The sequence below is a fragment of the Stegodyphus dumicola genome, chromosome 3 (genome assembly GCF_044657685.1).
Source record: "Stegodyphus dumicola isolate Sdum_Otavi_A_Nest chromosome 3, ASM4465768v1".
NCBI classification, from domain to species: domain Eukaryota; kingdom Metazoa; phylum Arthropoda; class Arachnida; order Araneae; family Eresidae; genus Stegodyphus; species Stegodyphus dumicola.
This window is the reverse complement of record NC_140770.1, coordinates 163,883,627-163,901,218: the sequence shown is the minus strand read 5'-3', so window position 1 is coordinate 163,901,218 and position 17,592 is coordinate 163,883,627. Positions and strand designations below refer to the sequence as shown.

The 17,592-nt window shown below is 34.8% G+C and overlaps 1 protein-coding gene across 2 annotated transcripts in view; it reads right to left on the bottom strand.

Annotated features, from left to right (window-relative positions):
- Nucleotides 1-17,592, bottom strand: part of LOC118186215 (uncharacterized) — a 695,790-nt gene that overhangs the window by 216,658 nt on the left and 461,540 nt on the right. For both annotated transcript variants that reach the window (XM_085813564.1, XM_085813565.1), the window contains exon 6: nt 9,411-9,494. In XM_085813564.1, coding sequence (XP_085669690.1) covers nt 9,411-9,494 — 84 coding nt within the window. The remainder of the gene's footprint in view (nt 1-9,410; nt 9,495-17,592) is intronic.

The window sequence follows — 17,592 nt, the reverse complement described above, 5'->3', positions numbered from 1 at the left end:
TTTAGTCATCTACAGTATGAGGTATTTCTGCCTCCTTCTAGCACGACTTCGTGGTGTAATGATTAGCACAATGGGCGCGTATTCGAGAGGTCCCGATTCGAGTCCTGGCGAGCGCATTGCACATTTTTCACGTCTTCTGCTTCAAAAACACCTAATAGACTCTACAGTAGCGTCCCAACTAAAAAGGTGGTGGATGATAATTCTGCACCACCAGAATTTGGTGCCTGGGTGGCCTAAACTCCATTCGCCCTTTAAAAGGGGAAGTATATAAGGTATTTCCTACCTCCTTTCGGCATGCCTTCGTGGTGTGACGGCTAGCACACTCGGTGCGTAATCTAGAGGTCCAGGGTTCGAGTCCCACCGACGGCATTGCGCATTTCTCACGTTTCCTGCTTTAAAAAAAAAAAAAAAAAAAAAAAAAAAAAAAAAAACCTAATAGACTCTACAAGGGTTTTCGTTCTGGCTTTTTTGAAATTTTGTATTTTATTCGAACAATATTACATAGGACAAAAAATATTTCAGACCTGTTTATAAACGCAGAAATTATCTCTAAAGAGGTAAAACATTTTTAATTCAGGTTACACAATTTTCAATTTAATTTATTTCTGTAAGAATAGATTAAACAGAATTCTTACAAAAATTCGAGTTAAAATATGCAGTTAGGGAAAGGGGGTTCCCTAATGCTCATAAAAGATCAAGTACTTGTACCGGTGTTTAGGTTTGATTTTCACGAAAGATATTTTGCTTATATTAATTTCGACCAATAACACGGAAAGATAAAACAAATCTCTCTAGTAACAAAGGACAACAAAGCATTAAATTTAACAGGATGATTATTTAAAAATGAAAAACCGTCAGGACATAAGAGAAACAAAGAAAATATTTACAAATGCAAAATAAAAATTGTAAAAAATAAAGTACGGATGAGAAATGAAGGGAACATGCATTATATTAAGGGACACGAAGAAACAATAACGAAAATATTCCAAGGAAGGAACGCAAAATGCATAAAAGAGAAACAAATAAAACAGTTTAAAAGAAGGAATTGTGAGGAAACTGTAGTTCATTTTTTAAAAAATTCACGATTTAAGCAATGATAAAACGAAATAAAGTATTTTCTAGAGAGAATGAACAACGGAAATTCCAACAGGCGAATGTCATAAAATTAAATAACGAGTTTGAATGAGCATTAACATACACGAAATGTGAATATAAAACAAAAATCAAAACCAAGAAAGAAAATTATTTACGTTTAAAAAAAACAGTGCACAGATAGAGGTGGGCTGGGATATTAAACCTAAAAACTTCAAATTACAAATTAAAACCTCAAAGAAAAAATCAATGCATAAAAAATATAAATGGAATAACAGTGCTGAAAATGGTGTCAATAATTTCTCTTTTAAAATTAAAAAAATCTTATCCATGTTTGCCAAATCATTAAAGCAAATTTTTGCGGATGAATAAAGTTAAGACTCAAGAAAAGTTTTTATTTTAAAGGCTTCTATTGTTTTGTGTTTTTTTTTCTTTCTTTCTTTTGGAAGATAATGTTACAAATTTTGTACACAGACAGGTGATTTGTGTGCAATTATATGCGAAATTGTTGTATTTTTTTGTGTTATGTAACGCGAAAAATCTAAAGGGAAAAGCTATGCCGGAAACGTAAGAATACAGTGGCCAGTCCGTTTAACATTGGGTTAGGTATCTAGGTAATTTGGCGAGAAATTGTCAAAAGTGGCCAAACGTGGTGACCATTTGGCGACGTTTTAGTCCTGTCTCTGTATCACCATACTAATTGTAATTAAATAAATGCAATTGATGTCTATATTAGCTGTAACTGTAATTCGACCCTCATATTGCTCTTCAGCAAGTTCGAGAAGCAGCAGGTCCTAGAAATATCTCGGCGCCCGGTTGAAAATTATATAACGCCGGAGAAAGCATCTGCTGTCAGTTGTTGTTATTGTTGCGAATTGTTAGTTCAGCGTGAGATCGGAGATATTTCCGGTTTAGCTTTCTCTTTAGATCCGCTTTGCATTTCTTTGTGTTTAACGTTCTTAGTAGTTTGAAGCGTAACTACTGATTTTGAAGCGTAACTCTGTGATACTGTGAACACCTGTACGAGTACTTCCGCTGAAAATTCCAGAACTTTGAAGTGTTTATTTTGATAAAAAGTATTTTACTAACCTATCATCAGACCTGGATGCGCTCAATCTATTAGGAACCCGTACGCACACAACAATAATATGATAGGAAAAGAAAAATAACAAAATGATAAAATAATGCATCATACTTTGCATAAGTTAATAATAATAATAATAATAAATGTCTTGAGTTAACTCGTCGAATAACGAGTATCGGAGGTGCTAAAGCCACAAGATTCAGCATTAGCTATAAAATTGCATGTATTTTACAGAAATTCTCTTTTCGGGTCAGTTTTTCTTCTATTAATAAAATTTACAATTCCATACTTAAAGACCCCATTCCAGATATGAATTCCTAAGGTATAAACAGGGTTCCTTGCGAATGTTTCTTTAATTTACATTGGTCAAGGTAAGACGATCTTAGAATTTCGGACTACGGAACATAACGCATATGTTAGGCAAAGAAGCTATATAAATTCCGAAATGCTCAATACAGTTCGTCAGAAAATCACATTTTTCAGCGACCAAGAGTATTCAAAAAAGTAAATAAATAAATAAATAAATAAAAATTAAATAAAAAAATCTTCTGTTGGTGAAATAGATTTTCTGGGAGTTTCACATTCATAAAATTATTGCAGGTCTAGTGATCCCAAATCGAAACTGTTCTTAGCCTCAATTTTAAGAAGATTTTCATGGTTTTTTTTTATAAATAGATGGCGCCAGTAGCTTGACTTCCTCATTGTTATTTCTTGAGCGTAGGCTTCTCTTTCTTCATTTGCCCTCCCTGAAGCTTTAAGTATTTAAACTTTCAAGAAACAGGTACTGCGAATTTATGAATATTATGCTGATTATTGTTTCCTTCATGCTTCCAGTAACCATTTCTCCGTGGGTTATTTTATTTCAGATTTAATTTTATATTGTTCCAGTTTAACATACCATGACTTTTAATAAATAATGTTAGTTTTAATTATTCATTATTTGTTTTGTATTTATTATCGATAACTCTACAAACAAATGCCGTAATCACTGGGCACTTGACTACTGCTAGGTAAAGGAAACAAATATATTTCTTGGATTGAAATTGTGAAATGATTTTTGATTTAGAACAGATTCTGTAGCTTGCAATATCAACGTAATAATATGTAAAACCTGCACATATATTCCAAATTAAAAAATAAATAATTTTCTTAAATTAAGTTAAAAGTATTTCAATAATCGCATTCCTTTTATTTCATGAAACATAAGATTTTTATATATTTGTAGAAATATGTTCAGAGATCAGCATTAAAATGATCAAATTTGAACTTAATTATGGTTAAAATTTCAGAACCATCTCAAAGAGTAAACGATCCATTGAGTCCCTAGGCTATATGCGCAGAAAAAGGAAAAATAACTCACTTTTTTTGTCTTTTTAAGGATTTATCAAGCACAAAAGTCCGCAAGGAAAAAGAACCATTGGGAAAAAAAAAAAGATTTTCTTAGAAAAAGAAAAGAACCATTTGGTTTAAACTGAAACCAGGAACAATGTGATGAATGCCAATCATACACATAAACCTTTTCAAATATTCTGTACCTTTCTCCGACAAATGAGACTGCTGTTGAAAATAAAGGACACCACAGCTCATTTCCTACAAATATATATTTTACCTTTCAGGAGAAAAACGTATTTGAAGAAAAAGGAATATATGGGAGTTTATGTTTACGGGTAAAGTGTGTGACCGTTATATATATAAAGGAAAGTAAAGTTAAAATGTGTTTTTTTTTTTTTTTTTTTCGTGATTTACTACGAAATATTTATTTAAAATTCCAGGGTACGGTTTTATACAAGTATTACCAAATATATTCGTATCAGCGATTTTTAGAAATTATAAGAAAAGTTTTTTCTACCTTCCTAGTAATTTTCTTATAATCTCTAATACAACTACAAGAAATTACAAGAAAAAAGTGTGAACTACAAGAAAAAAGTGGCTCCAAAATAACATTAAAATAAAAATCCGAAAGTTTTTAGCAAAAAGGTTTTTTTTTTAAAGTTTTATGTGTTACCTTAATTTATTAAATATCATGTTCTTCGCACTTAAAATATAAAATTCAATTCAACAGCAATATCGCAATGTAATTTAAAACAGCATATCTTTAGAATTTCCGTCTCGAGCGCTGGTGATAAAAATGTTTTTTTCCGTACAGCGTTGCCATTGCTCGCTTTGAAATCGTATGAGTTTGTTAATTAAAATTTGTTAAAATTTTGCAAAATATGAAATAGATAATAAAACAAATTCCAAAGTGGAGGATTAGGTTATTAAAAATTTGATGACTCTGGGTACCATAGTTTTATCACAAAGACATAAAGCGAGCAACATACATACGTTTAGGCAAATTATTTATTATTTAATTTCTTTAAATATAATGCAGGGCTTTAATATTTGGTGGCAACAATTTGAAAAATGAAACGCCGTTTATAGTGAAACGCCACAAAATGCTAAAGTAAAATTAATATCCCTTCTGGGCTAACGTCCTTTGGGCTTAAAAGAAATGAAAAGAAAACTGATATTCTTATAAGGAGATTTCTCTCAGTCTATTAAAAATCCAGCCAACTTTCTTTGTAATTAAAAGTGCACCTCCTGGAAGAATGCAATAATTCTGGGAACTCAGAAAACTGCTGAAAACTCTTTAGCTAGATATATTGTAACATTTAGGATAATTTCTTTCCTGATTTAATTATATGGTCACGATATTCGCGCAGACTAGATGCTTATGCAAATCTTACAGCAGGTGCCATAATTTATAATTAGAAACACTTAAAAGTGAATCCATTCTGAAATACTGACATCTGCTGAAGCCGCTCATGGACTAAAAGACATAGCTACGAATAATTTTATGGAGCTCAGTAAGAATAAGAAAGTTAGCTAGTTTCCTGCTCTGACACAAAGTACGTTATAGATCTGGGTAGGTTTTGTTGGTGTAATCCTGTCTTTAGCGCACCTATAAGCATACATTACTGTTAATCGACGATAAGTCTACAGTTCGTTTTTAATTTTTAATTCCTTGTACGAGGTACTGTAATCGCGAAAAATTTCAAGTATCATAGTTGAACGGAAATATCGATTTTGACCGCTCTCAAATTAATTTAAACAACGTTTTTGCGTGACATCTATAAGTACGGACACAATAAAGCACTCTTTTTTCCAAAACGAACTGTAAAATAGATTTAGGGAGATTTTTTTGTGACGCCTGTACGTACGTATGCATCTCGCATAACTCAAAAAAGAGTAGCCTTAGAATGCTAAAATTTTGTATATAGGCCTGATATGAAACGTAGTTTTCATCTCCCTTTTTGGTTGCAACTAACCGCACCAAGCACATATATAGATATATCCACTCTTTTAACTCGGATCGGGGAGCTTTGTGTTTTTATTCTTATATGTTAGTAAATTGCGCATTTTTGCTTTAAAAGTGATTGAATTATGTTGTTCTTATGTTTCTGTTAAGTGTTTTTTGCCTTTAGGTAATCAGTATGCAATTAGATTTGCAAGAATTGTAGAATTATCAAGAAATTTAAAGTGCAAGTTACGCTACGCCTAATGTGGCGGCTATTTCCTTACATTTGAAACTCTTAGTAGTATAGTGAATTAAGTCAGTTTGTGCACCAAAATCTATGTCTGTTTGCCCAGTGGGACAGAAAGTTAACTTAAAATTTTGTGCATCAAAATCTTGTCTTCCTGGTCATTCGCTAAATTGCTTATTTTTTCATAGAAACTTTCGTAGGTTTTTCTGCATTTCGCAGTTTTTTATGATGATGTCTTGATTTTCTACATATTTCTGCCTTGCCACGATAAGAGAACTTAACTGAGTCAATGAGAAATACATTTCTAACGAAATTCGAAGAACTAAGTTTAAATGAAATCCAGCAAAAAATGCCTATAATTCAATAGACCGTGCAAGGAAGTCTCTTTGTGTCCACAAGAGATATTTATTTGTAGTGCCCACAAGTTACGTCTAAAATAGATTGTGGAAAATTTTAACTTATTATGAGTATTACTAGAAATTATATTATACAATAAAAATACAGAGGATGTTTACACATTTTTAGAACGATTCCGGGGCCTTTAATTAGTGTTCAAAATTAAAATAGGATTTTTCTCAATCTTCGACTTCATCTGCTTTTTTTCTGGAGGACGTTGTAATGTTTTGTTTATCTGGACGACATTATAATGCTTTGGTTTTCTGGAAGACATTATAATACTTTGATTTTCTGGACGACATTTGAATACTTTTTTTTTCTGCAACGTGGTTTCCATGACAGGAAGTCTTTACGTAAACTTTCCAAGTCTATTGGTTTCCATTCCTTTTCCACTACTTTCCAAAGTCTATCCATCATGGTGGGTTTACGCTCAAAAAGAGCTCTTTTTAGAAACCTGAGGCACAATAATCCCAATCTTTTTATTATTAATATCCCATTGTAAGAGATCCTGCGATAAATCCTAAACCCCTTACTGAAACTTTCTTTGCATTGATGGAGCCTGATTCGCACATTCATTTACCATCGTTTTCTATAATGTTGCTGTTGTTTCTCATCCCCGTGACCAACAGAGCTAGATCAGGTCTATGAGCCCATTCACCCTGAAAGAGTCCATTACAAAAGGTGCTCCTGAATCAAATCCTGTCTGGTAAGCCCCAGACAAGATAAGATGTGATCAGGAAAGGCCTGTACGGTAGAACACTTAGTGCATATTTCAAAGTGTTTATTAGCACTGACAAAAGTCATTGATAACAGATGGCCACTAAGGAATCTAGTAAGTACAGTTTGGTACGTCTACTGCTGTTCAGCCACCAGGGCACTTACTCTGATACCATGGGTACACTAATGGGACCATCTAAACGGCCTTATTCTTTGCCTTACATTTAGAAAATAGTTCCATATAAGTAAGAGGAAAGGCAAGCATTGTGGTCTCGCTAGCACCAGCTCTAGCCAAACTCTCTGCAATTTCATTTCCCGCATCGTCGACAAGGGACTGAAAGTGGACTGAAAGTGGAGCCGATGAGAAAAGGAAAGTTGTTTTAGTTTACTGAGGATGTCTGCTCGTGTACAATCCCTCACATTATGCCAATCAGCCAAGTGCTGGACGGCACTTGGTAGTAGTTTTCGATAATAAATACATCTTTCTTGTTTCAGTGGTTTAGATAAACCAAAGCTTTATCAAGGGTTAGAATGTATTTCCATTTATTTATGCCAAATAGGTTTCATACAGGATTCTGAAAAATGTTTTGCGTTTAGCCATATGCCTGTGCAAAGGCTGATAAACATTATATTCTTTAGCTTTTTTAGGTTGTAAATCTTGCTTTATTATTAGTCCAAAGGGGAAATTTGCCCAGAAGAACTATTAATTTCGTTTTGGCATTTTACGTCGATTCACTATAAATGGCGAATCAATTTTTAAATTGTTGCCACCAAATATTAGAGCCCTGTATTATATTTAAAGAAATTAAATAATGAAGAATCTGCATGAATGTATGTATGTATGCTTCTCGCATTGTGATAAAACAACAGTACCTAGAGCTATCACATTTTGAATAACGTACGTATCCACCCGAATATGGACATCTGGAATCCAAATTTGGAATCTGTTTCATTATCTCTTTCATATTTTGTAAAGCATTTATGTGTGAGTGAGTGAGTGAGTGAGAGTGAGATTATTGGCGCAAAACCAAAGATGATTATAACGCCCCAAACACGAGGCGGGATTATTAAAATTGATAAAATTAAAATACAAGACATAAAATCAAGCGGAGTAAAGCATTTATGAGTTTTTGATTAAGAAACTCAACAATTTCAAAGCGAGCAATGGCAACACTGTACGGAAAAAAATATCTCCAGAATGCGAGACTGTGTATCGGAAATTCTAAAGATATGCTCATTTTAAAATTATTTAGCGATATTTCTGTTAAATCGAATTTTATGATTTAAGTCGGAGGAGCCTGATGTTTAACACATGAAACATAAAGCGATAAGCAACGGAGGACGTGCACTGTCCCTTTACCAAAAGGTTAATCGGTATAGCACCACGTCCACCTATATCTAGAGCCTGAAGAGGAATCACAAGACGCCACGCACCGGGCGCCCAAACCCAGAGCCAAATTCAACCCGGGGGCAGTCCAACAGACCAAATGCCCACGAAAGACAGTCCCAACAACCGCCCAGGCCCCACATTTATTAAATAAAATAACAAAAGCATGCAGGGCCAAAAAGGGCGAGTTTTGACAATAAGCAAAAATTTTACAAAGGTGTAATACACACAAATATAGAATATACATAAGCTAAAGTACAGTCTGATGTTGGGCAGCCCAATAATATACAATGAGTAAAATATAGACAGTAGAATTAGACTTAATGACAATATAACATAAAAATAGAGAACATAGTGAAATAATGAATGTAAATGATTACAGCAATACACAGAGGATATACCAAAAGAAATAAAAATAAAAGAATACAATGTAACAGAATGCAATAGCGGTACAATACAATTGATCACGTGGTATTGTGGGGAAAACATGCAATAAGGCTAATTATACGATTATGAGGAATAAAAATAACATATTTAGCCTACATAAAAGTTAACGAATATAAGATACCATACGATACTATAGAATATTACAATACAATACAAAAAAAAAAAAAAATTAACATATTTAACCTGTACTAAAAGCCAACACATGAAACATAAAGGTAACACGCAAAACGTTTAAAAAAAGCCCCTTTTTTATATTTTTTGTTGCTACAGATGTAATGTTTCCAATTTATTTCTGCTTCGGCGGACTTTCTCTGTTTACCAAGGATTTAACTTTAGAAACATTAGAAACAGCACGTATCCTTTTCGAGTATTCGTTTGGAGTCTTCTTTCCATGTAGAAGTAATGACTGGCAGTTTTTCTCTTTCCGTTTCATAATGTTGCTATTTTGCACTTATAAATTTTAATACCATTCATTTAACAACGATCCGAATTATGGAATAGGACTATTTGTCTTCGGAAAGCGCGAAAACATATCCTTCAATCCACAGGTTGTTTACATGAACCGTTTTGAAAGAAGATTCAATTTAAAATAGCAGACGATGCATCTCATTTGAAATGATAAGATATTGCCACAAATATTTAATCTAAAACATATGCGTTTTTTAAAACGCTTTATCGAAATCGTTCTAAAAATGAGTAAACACGCTCTGCAAAGTTATAATAAAAAATGTCAACAAAATAGAAATAAAAGTAATCAACTTACTTTCTTCTTCCTTGCAATCCACATCCGAACTACTCGTCTTCCCGTTAGGACACGTGATGTTGCATGAAGGACCACTACATCCAACTGCAAAAGAAAATTAACGTAATATAATAGCGCATCTAGGGAAAAATCGATATCAGAGCTGATAATGACAAGTTAATCACAATCGTAAGAAAAGGAGGAAAACGAATATCGCACCCTCCAGCAACGTTGGGTACAGAAAAGGAAGAAAACTACACCTCGAAACTATCAAAAGAAAAGAAGAAAGTAACAACCTCTAAAATATCTCTGCGACGTCGCTTTTCTTCTTCTGACAGTCGTTTTAAAACCTATTTTTCACTTTGAAGATTGAAGCGCAAGGGATATAAGGGAAGATCCAAAAGAGAAGGGGAGAGAAAAAAAGAGATGTATTTGAAGCTTGTGAGTGGAAAGAAATATTTTCGTTTTCACAATTTCGGGGGCAGAGAAGATATATAGGGGAACTCGAAGAAGATATAAGTGTACAAGGTGAAAGAGATTTATCGATGGGTAATAACGAAAAGAGTGTGCCGATAGAAGGACCGTTTTTTGAATTACAATCTTTCCCATCTCGAAGCTTCCTCTCTTGACAAGAAACGATTTTGCTTTTGTCTGCTTTACTTTCACTCGTTTTCCTTTCTTGCGGTATCAAAATGCACAGACTGAGGTTGGCGTCTTAAGAGAGAGAAGGAATGTTTGGCTCTCTCCTTTTACATTTCTGATATGCAAATAAAGTATTTGAAAAGATTATTTTGGAGTTGAATTACAAAATGTTGCAGCCGAAAGCATATTAACCCGCTATTCCTCTTACAGATCTGGGGAGTGGGAAGTAACACTGCAATCTTCATTCTTTGAATGGGTTACTAGCCCAAATGGGCAATTGGCCCAGAAGGTCTATTAATTTCGTTTTCGCATTTTGCGTTGGTTCACTATAAACGGAGTTTCATTTTTCAAATTGTTGTCACCAAATATTATCGCCCTGCAGTATATTTAAAGAAATTAAATAGTGAAGAATCTGCATAAATGAATGCATGTTTCTGGCACCGTGAAAAAACAACGGTATCTAGGGGCATCCAATTTTGAATAACGTACTCCTCCACTCGAATATGGGCATCTGGAAGCCCAAATTTGGAATTTGGAATTTTTTTTTATCTGTTTTGTGTTTTGTTAAACGTTAACTGATTTTTGATTAAAAAAACTCAACAATTTCAAAGCCAGCAATGGCAACACTGTACGAAAAGAAGAAAAAAAAAACATTTGTGTCTCCAGCAAACGAGACTGTGTATCGGAAATTCAAAACACATGCTCTTTTAAAATTATATTGTGATATTGCTGTTGAATGGAATTTTATGGTTTAAGTGCGAAGAACATGATATTTATTAAATAAAGTTAACAAAAAATATAAAATATGAAAGCTTTTGGATTAAAAAAAAATATTTTCAGTTTCATTATGTTAATAACCAAGAATTTAACACACTTTTTCTGTTACAAGTATAGTCGCCATAAAGCCTCTTAATGTGATCACGTTTGTCCACTACAACATTAAACGATGTGAAGAATATCCTTCAAAGGAAAAATGGGGTTGAACTAATTTAATATCAGTATATCTAGAAATATATAAATAGATATTTTGGCAACACTAATGGAAATGTTATTTCCTACAGAATATTTAACGGTGGAGTATAAAAGTTTGCTAAATAAAATATACGGATCGGGGGAGCATTTCAAAAATTAAATTTCATATTTTATATAAAATTAATTTCCGTTAAATTTAAAAATACGAAAATGTGAATCATTGCATAATTTAAAACGATTTTATTTGACAACGGGTGCAACGTTTCAAACGTTTGTATAACGTTTGTATTACGTTTCAGACGTATGTACAACGTTTCAAAGTTACAAAGGACAGGCGCTGCAAAGTTGCCGGAGTCATCTCTCGTAATTTTGTAGTTTTGTGGCCACCGCGATCTCCCGACCTCACTCAGAAAGATTTCTCTTCTCCTTTTGAGGTTATCTGAATCCAAGGTGGACGCATCAAATCCACAAGATTTATCAGAATTGAAAGATGCAATAAACGTGAAGTTATACAGATTACTTACTCCTAGGATGTTACGTTTGTTATTGTTATCAACAACCTTCCACATACAATGCGTTATAGTTTGCGAAGGTGCGCAAGTTGAAAACTTGTAATTCTAATGAAAGTCTCCCCTTCTCTCTTGTGTTGTCATTCGTCTTTTATAAAGCTCTCCTTTGTAAAAGTTTTAAACCGGCCGTTTTCGTCATACTTGTATCGTTCAAATGCCATTTATATTTTTTCAATGCTATGATCAAAAGGTGGGTGTTAATATTCGAAAATCTCGAAATTGGTTTACTGTAACCGTAGCCGTGAGAGCTCTATTATTTTAAATCATCAAAATCTCGAGCGCATATGTTTAAATAATAATAATGTCTAAAATTTCAATACGATTGCTTTAGAGGATAGGGTACTAGGGGTTCATATGTCGGGGAGATTTTTTATGACTGCTTCGTATTTAAAAATTTAAAATCACGAAATAAACTCCTATCAGGGGGAGTTTAAAGGAAAAAAAAACCTCCTACCTAAGAAAAAAATATTGCATGCCTTTTGCAATTTTATTCGGAATTAAAAAAAAAAAAAAAAAAAAAAAAAAAAATAGTCTTTTTACAGGGAAAACATTCTAACTGGAAAGGTTTGATCCGGATTTGAGTATTTCAGAAGTTTAACTTTTAAATGGGTACACTAACCTCTGCTTTCCTCTGTCGTATTACTGGCACTAATCCTGTTTTCTTTTGCATTCGGGTGGAGTTTCTTTCCTTCGAGTTCAACTGGTTCTTTAAAGCGTTGTTATAAATAGGAAAACTAAGATTAGTAGAAAACATAAAAAGACTATTACAGGCTTCGTTTTTTATGGATGTTAGAAAATGTCAATCAAAAGATAATGAAGTTTCGAGGACTGTATAATTCTCATTTCTTATTTGTTAAAATATGCAACAAAGTAATCAAAGTGTTCTCTTATATGAATAAGTAACGTTTTAGTTCAAGTAGTAAAACCAGTTCAGAGTGCACTGTACCTTAAGGTTGTATGTTAGCGATGTGTTTATTTTAAGTGTAATTTTTTTTTTTTTTTTTTTTTTTTTGTAAGGAAGAAGCAATTTTAGAGCATGATTGCTGTGAAACGGTGTATACTTGATAATTACGAACGCCGAAACAATTTTATTTTTCGAAATGATAAAGGCAAAGTTAGAATAACTTCCAATCGTTAAATATGGACTAAGCATTTCTTATTGTTTATCAAAAGCCGCCTAGCCGGGGTAGCGTTTACTGACTTTGACTGCTGTACCAAAGGGTCCAGGTTCGAGTCCCGAAGAAGGCACGGATATTAATAATTGTACAGTGGCTGTGCAGCATAGGGGCACTCTAAATATGCGACGAGCCGACAGTCCTTTCGAGAGGTTGTTGGTAACAGAAAAGGGGTGAGGGGAAACCCTTTGCCCCAAAAGGTTCTTACCAACGACAGGCGAAATCTTGACCTCTTTTTACGATGAATTACGAACGCTTGCTGTGATATATGCAAACAAGATATGAGATCAGTCACAAGTTTTCCTGTCAAAAATTAATTTGATTTCTTAGTATTTAATATCATTAGTTGCAGAAAAATTAGCTCTTTAATTTGACATAACTTTCGTTTTTCTAACTTTAATTGCATTTCAGTTATGAGCTTTAATTAGTAGATTTTTCCCGTTTTGCATTGTGATTTCCTTTGTGGGGGATGAAATACCCTTTTCCGGTAGAAATAGTCACTTTTTTTTCGAGTTTCAGCGTTATTTCGTTGGGACTGCCTACAGGGTTGTTGAAATTCCAAGTTTCCCTTTCCACGAGGCGTGGTTATTTTGGCGAGGGCTTGGCGATTTAAAATTTCCGTTGAGGTTTCAAAGGAGGATTTAGCGAGTTCGCTAACATGAGGGAATGCTGTAGTTGCAACTGTTTTAACTTTTGGCGAAGAGTGAGTTGTGCCAACGTGGCAGTCCAGCCTCCTCCCTTTTAACGGGTTGTTTTGGGGGACGAGCACACCTTTTTGACACGTCTTCTGCTTTTTGAATTGCTTTCTGATGCTGTACGCGACGGCAGCTGATTCTGCCGAGGAAATGAAGTTTCTTCACGACAGAGCTACGGGCCTCTTGCCACTGCGCCTTGAGCGCGGGCCCTGGTTTAAGGGCATCCATGTCTTCACCTAATTCATCGTTTCATCACTTTTTTTGGTGTGTGTGTTTGTGTATTTACATTTTTTTACGCTGTGGTGGCCGGCTATCAAGCAGGCATTACGAAGGGCTAATTGCCCAAGTAACATATATAGTATAATAAGCAACTACCTGCAGGATCGGAAGCTATTAGCGGTGCATAATGCAGGCATTATCGAAAAGATGCAAACTAGAGGATGTCCGCAAGGATCGTGCGCCGGGCCGCATTTATGGAACTTAACGTTCAATGAAGTACTGACAGCGACGTGGCCGGCGCACACTAAAATCATTGCATACACGGATGACGCGGCGCTTATCGTAAAGGGTACCACGCGAGAAAAATTACAGAAAAATTTCAATGAAGTTTGCGCGATCTTTCATGACCAGTGTACCAAACTTAAGCTCACAATTGCAGAACATAAGTCAAAAGTCCTTTTAATTCCGAAAAAAGGAGGATCCTTAGTAAGACGCCCCACCATAAAGATTAACAACCAACGCCTGCAGATAGTGGACCAGCTAAGATATTTAGGGGTCACTTTTGATCATAAGATGACCTGGATCCCTCACGTGTAGGATCTCAAACTCCGGACGGCAGCCATAGCCAAACAAATGAAACTCTTTTATGGTCACAAATGGGAGCTTAACCCCCATATTCAAAAGGTATTGTACACGACAGTCATCGAGAAGATAGCGACGTATGCTGCCGCAGTATGGGCCTACCCAATGCAAGGAAGGAAGGTCAAACATCTTAACAGCATACAACGACCATTCGCATTGGGAATCACACGGGCTTACCGCACCACCTCCACCGATGCCATTAACGTACTTGCTGGTCTCCTTCCCCTGCACATCCGAGTTAAGGAGGAGGCAGCACGCCAACACATTTTGCAACTTAAGAAGGCAGTTACTTTTGACGATACCCGGATGAGCAAGATTAAACTCAATTTCTCTCTAACGCTATACACGTGTTTAACCTGCATTGCTACAATTGATTAAAAATTCTTGCCCTGCTTTCCTTGCAAATTTCTTCTAAAGTAGGTCCGCATGAAGCCAGGAGCGCATGTTTGTGGCAACTGCAAATAATAACTTTTCCTTTCTTTTGATGCCTCTTTAATTAAAATAAACCTGACTTTATGATACATTTTGAATTTATCAACGTTAAAACTACTTTACATATCGTAGCTTTATGATATAATTCTTACATCTGGTAAATGTACCCAAACCTAAACAGAATTTCGGAGATCGAAGTTCACCTTTCGTTAACAAAATTAAACAACTTTAAAAAAATTAAAACAAGTTTTGTGACAATTCATTATTCAGTTTCAAAAGAAACTAATGAATGAATGAGTTCGAGATTCATAATCTCAAGTTGCTACAATAAAGCTTTGCAAAATTATTTTGAAGCAGGAGACATGAAAAATGAGCAATGCCTTCTCCGGGACTCGAACTTGGACCTCTCAGATATGCGTCAAGTGTGCTAACCGTTAGACCAAGAAGGCATGCTTGAAAGAGGGAGAAAATATACTCCCCATTTTAAAGAACGACTGAGGATTAGGGGACCCAGCCGCAAAATCATGGTAGTGACAAACTATTGTCCACCACATGTTAGTTCGGGCGCCACTGTGGAGTCATTAGGTTATTTAGAAGCAGGAGACATGAAAAATGAGCAATGCCCTAGAAGGGCCTCGAACCTGTACCTCTCGAATACGCGCCGAGTGTGCTAGTGGTTACACTACGAAGGCATCCTGGAAGGAGGGAGAACATATCTTATTTTAAAGAATAAACTACAATAATACTTCCGTACAGGTACAGTAATGCTTGAATACAATAATGCTTTACGGAATAAACTACTGTAATACTTCAGTACAGCTACAATAATGCTTGAATACAATAATACTTTAAGGAATAAACTACACTAATACTTCAGCTACAATAATGCTTTAAGGAAATTGAACACATGGAAAGTAATCTGAAAATTTTAAAATATTTTTAAATTGAAAAAATTTGACAAACTTAAGCATTTTGCTTCAAAAATATTGGTTACTTTTAAATCAATCTATAAGAATTTCTTTTCTTCCTAGAGCGTGCTTTCGTGAGAAAATTGGAAAGTTAACAGTTGGAAGGTCGGAGTTCGTGCCCCAGAGAGAGCTTTGCAAATTTTTTCTCGTTTTCTACTTCGATAAATCTGAGAGGTTGTATAAATTTTTGTATTCTGTCGATGAAGAGATAGCAATATCTAAGCTTGCTTAAATTGTTTTATTGCTCAAAAATCTGAAAGTACACTGTGCCTCTACAAAACTTTAGGTGTATTTTTTTAAGCCCAGAAGTCTACAACTGCACGCCGAAAAAAAGTCTACAACTGAAAAAAAGTCTACAATTATACGCCGAACTAGATGTTATATAGCAGTTCCATATACAAAATTTTAATGTTCTGAGGCTACTTGTTTTTGAGTTATGTGAGATACGTACGTACGGAAGTGAAGAAAAAAACTCTTCCTAATCCATTTTAAATCCATTTTGCAATATGTTTTGGAAAGAAAGAGTTCTTTATTCTGTCCGTACAGATATTAGGTAAAACCATCGTTCAAATAGATTCGAGAACGGTCAAAATGGATATTTTCATTGAAATACGATACCCGAAATTTTCGCGATTACAGTACTTCTTTATTTTGTACAAGAAAGTAAAACATAATACGGAATTAACACAATGTTGCTGACTGCGCGTTGAGGAAAATTTAAACACTTAATCCTATAGTTGTCTTGCAGATGACGCAGATTCCACGGTCTGATAGGAAAGTGTGTCCAAATTGGGGCACTCAAGGCTGAATTAGGAGTTGATTTAAGCGGTTTGTAGAAGGCTGAAAGGACACAAAGGGATGTTATGCAATGTCCTTTGTTGATTCAAGATCCGCTTCAATGAGCACAGATGCAGATCATTAGGTAGAGCGTATTTCTAGGGCACAGCACGTTCTATTCCTTGTCTTTCAACGAAATTAGTAGGCTTTTCAGATGTTAAACATACAGAACTGTTCTGCGTGGATACAATCTGCATTAATATATGCCATCTTTAGACAACTACCAGTTTTGAAACATCGATCGAGGGATATCTGGCGAAACCCTATATATTTCAAGAATTCTCGATGGTTGCCCATGTTCATATTATCATAAAAACGTTTATGGCATATCAGAATAATTTACTGAGATTTTAGAATATTCAGTAAGTTTTATTCAAACACAAGTACTCAGTTTTTCTTGTAGAGAAAAAAATTAAGTGTTACATACCTCGAAAATGTTTGAAGATTTGGTACAGAATGTATCTAGCCATTTGTCTTGCGAAAAACTACATTATTTTACATTGCTACTAAAATAAACCATTTTTTGGCAAGTTAAAAATACCGTTCCGTACGTGCGTACGGGTTCGTAATAGAATGAATGCACAAGTCCAATATTAGGTCATCAAAATTTATTTTATTAGATGAAATATTTCAGAACGTTGGAATTTTCCACGGAAATATTCGTACAAGTGATCAAAGTATCATGCAGTGTGATCAGTAGTTACACATCAAACTAACGTTAAGCACAACGCAATGTAAAGCGTATTTAAAGAGAAAGCTAATTCGGATATCTCAATTCACGCGGAACTAAACAACTCGCAACAACAATAACTAAGCAAGTGAGAGCAGATGCTCTCTCTTCGGCCTTAACTCGGCGGCCGAGATATTTCTAGTACCTTCTGCTTCTCGAAATTACTGGAAAGCAATGTGAGTGTGGAATTACCGTTACAGCTAACATAGTGATCAATTACATTCACTCAATTTCAATACATATTACGGAAATATAGGAACCGGACCAAAATGTCGCCAAATTTGGCGACAAAATAAGTCGTCAAAATTGGTATATCTCGTCA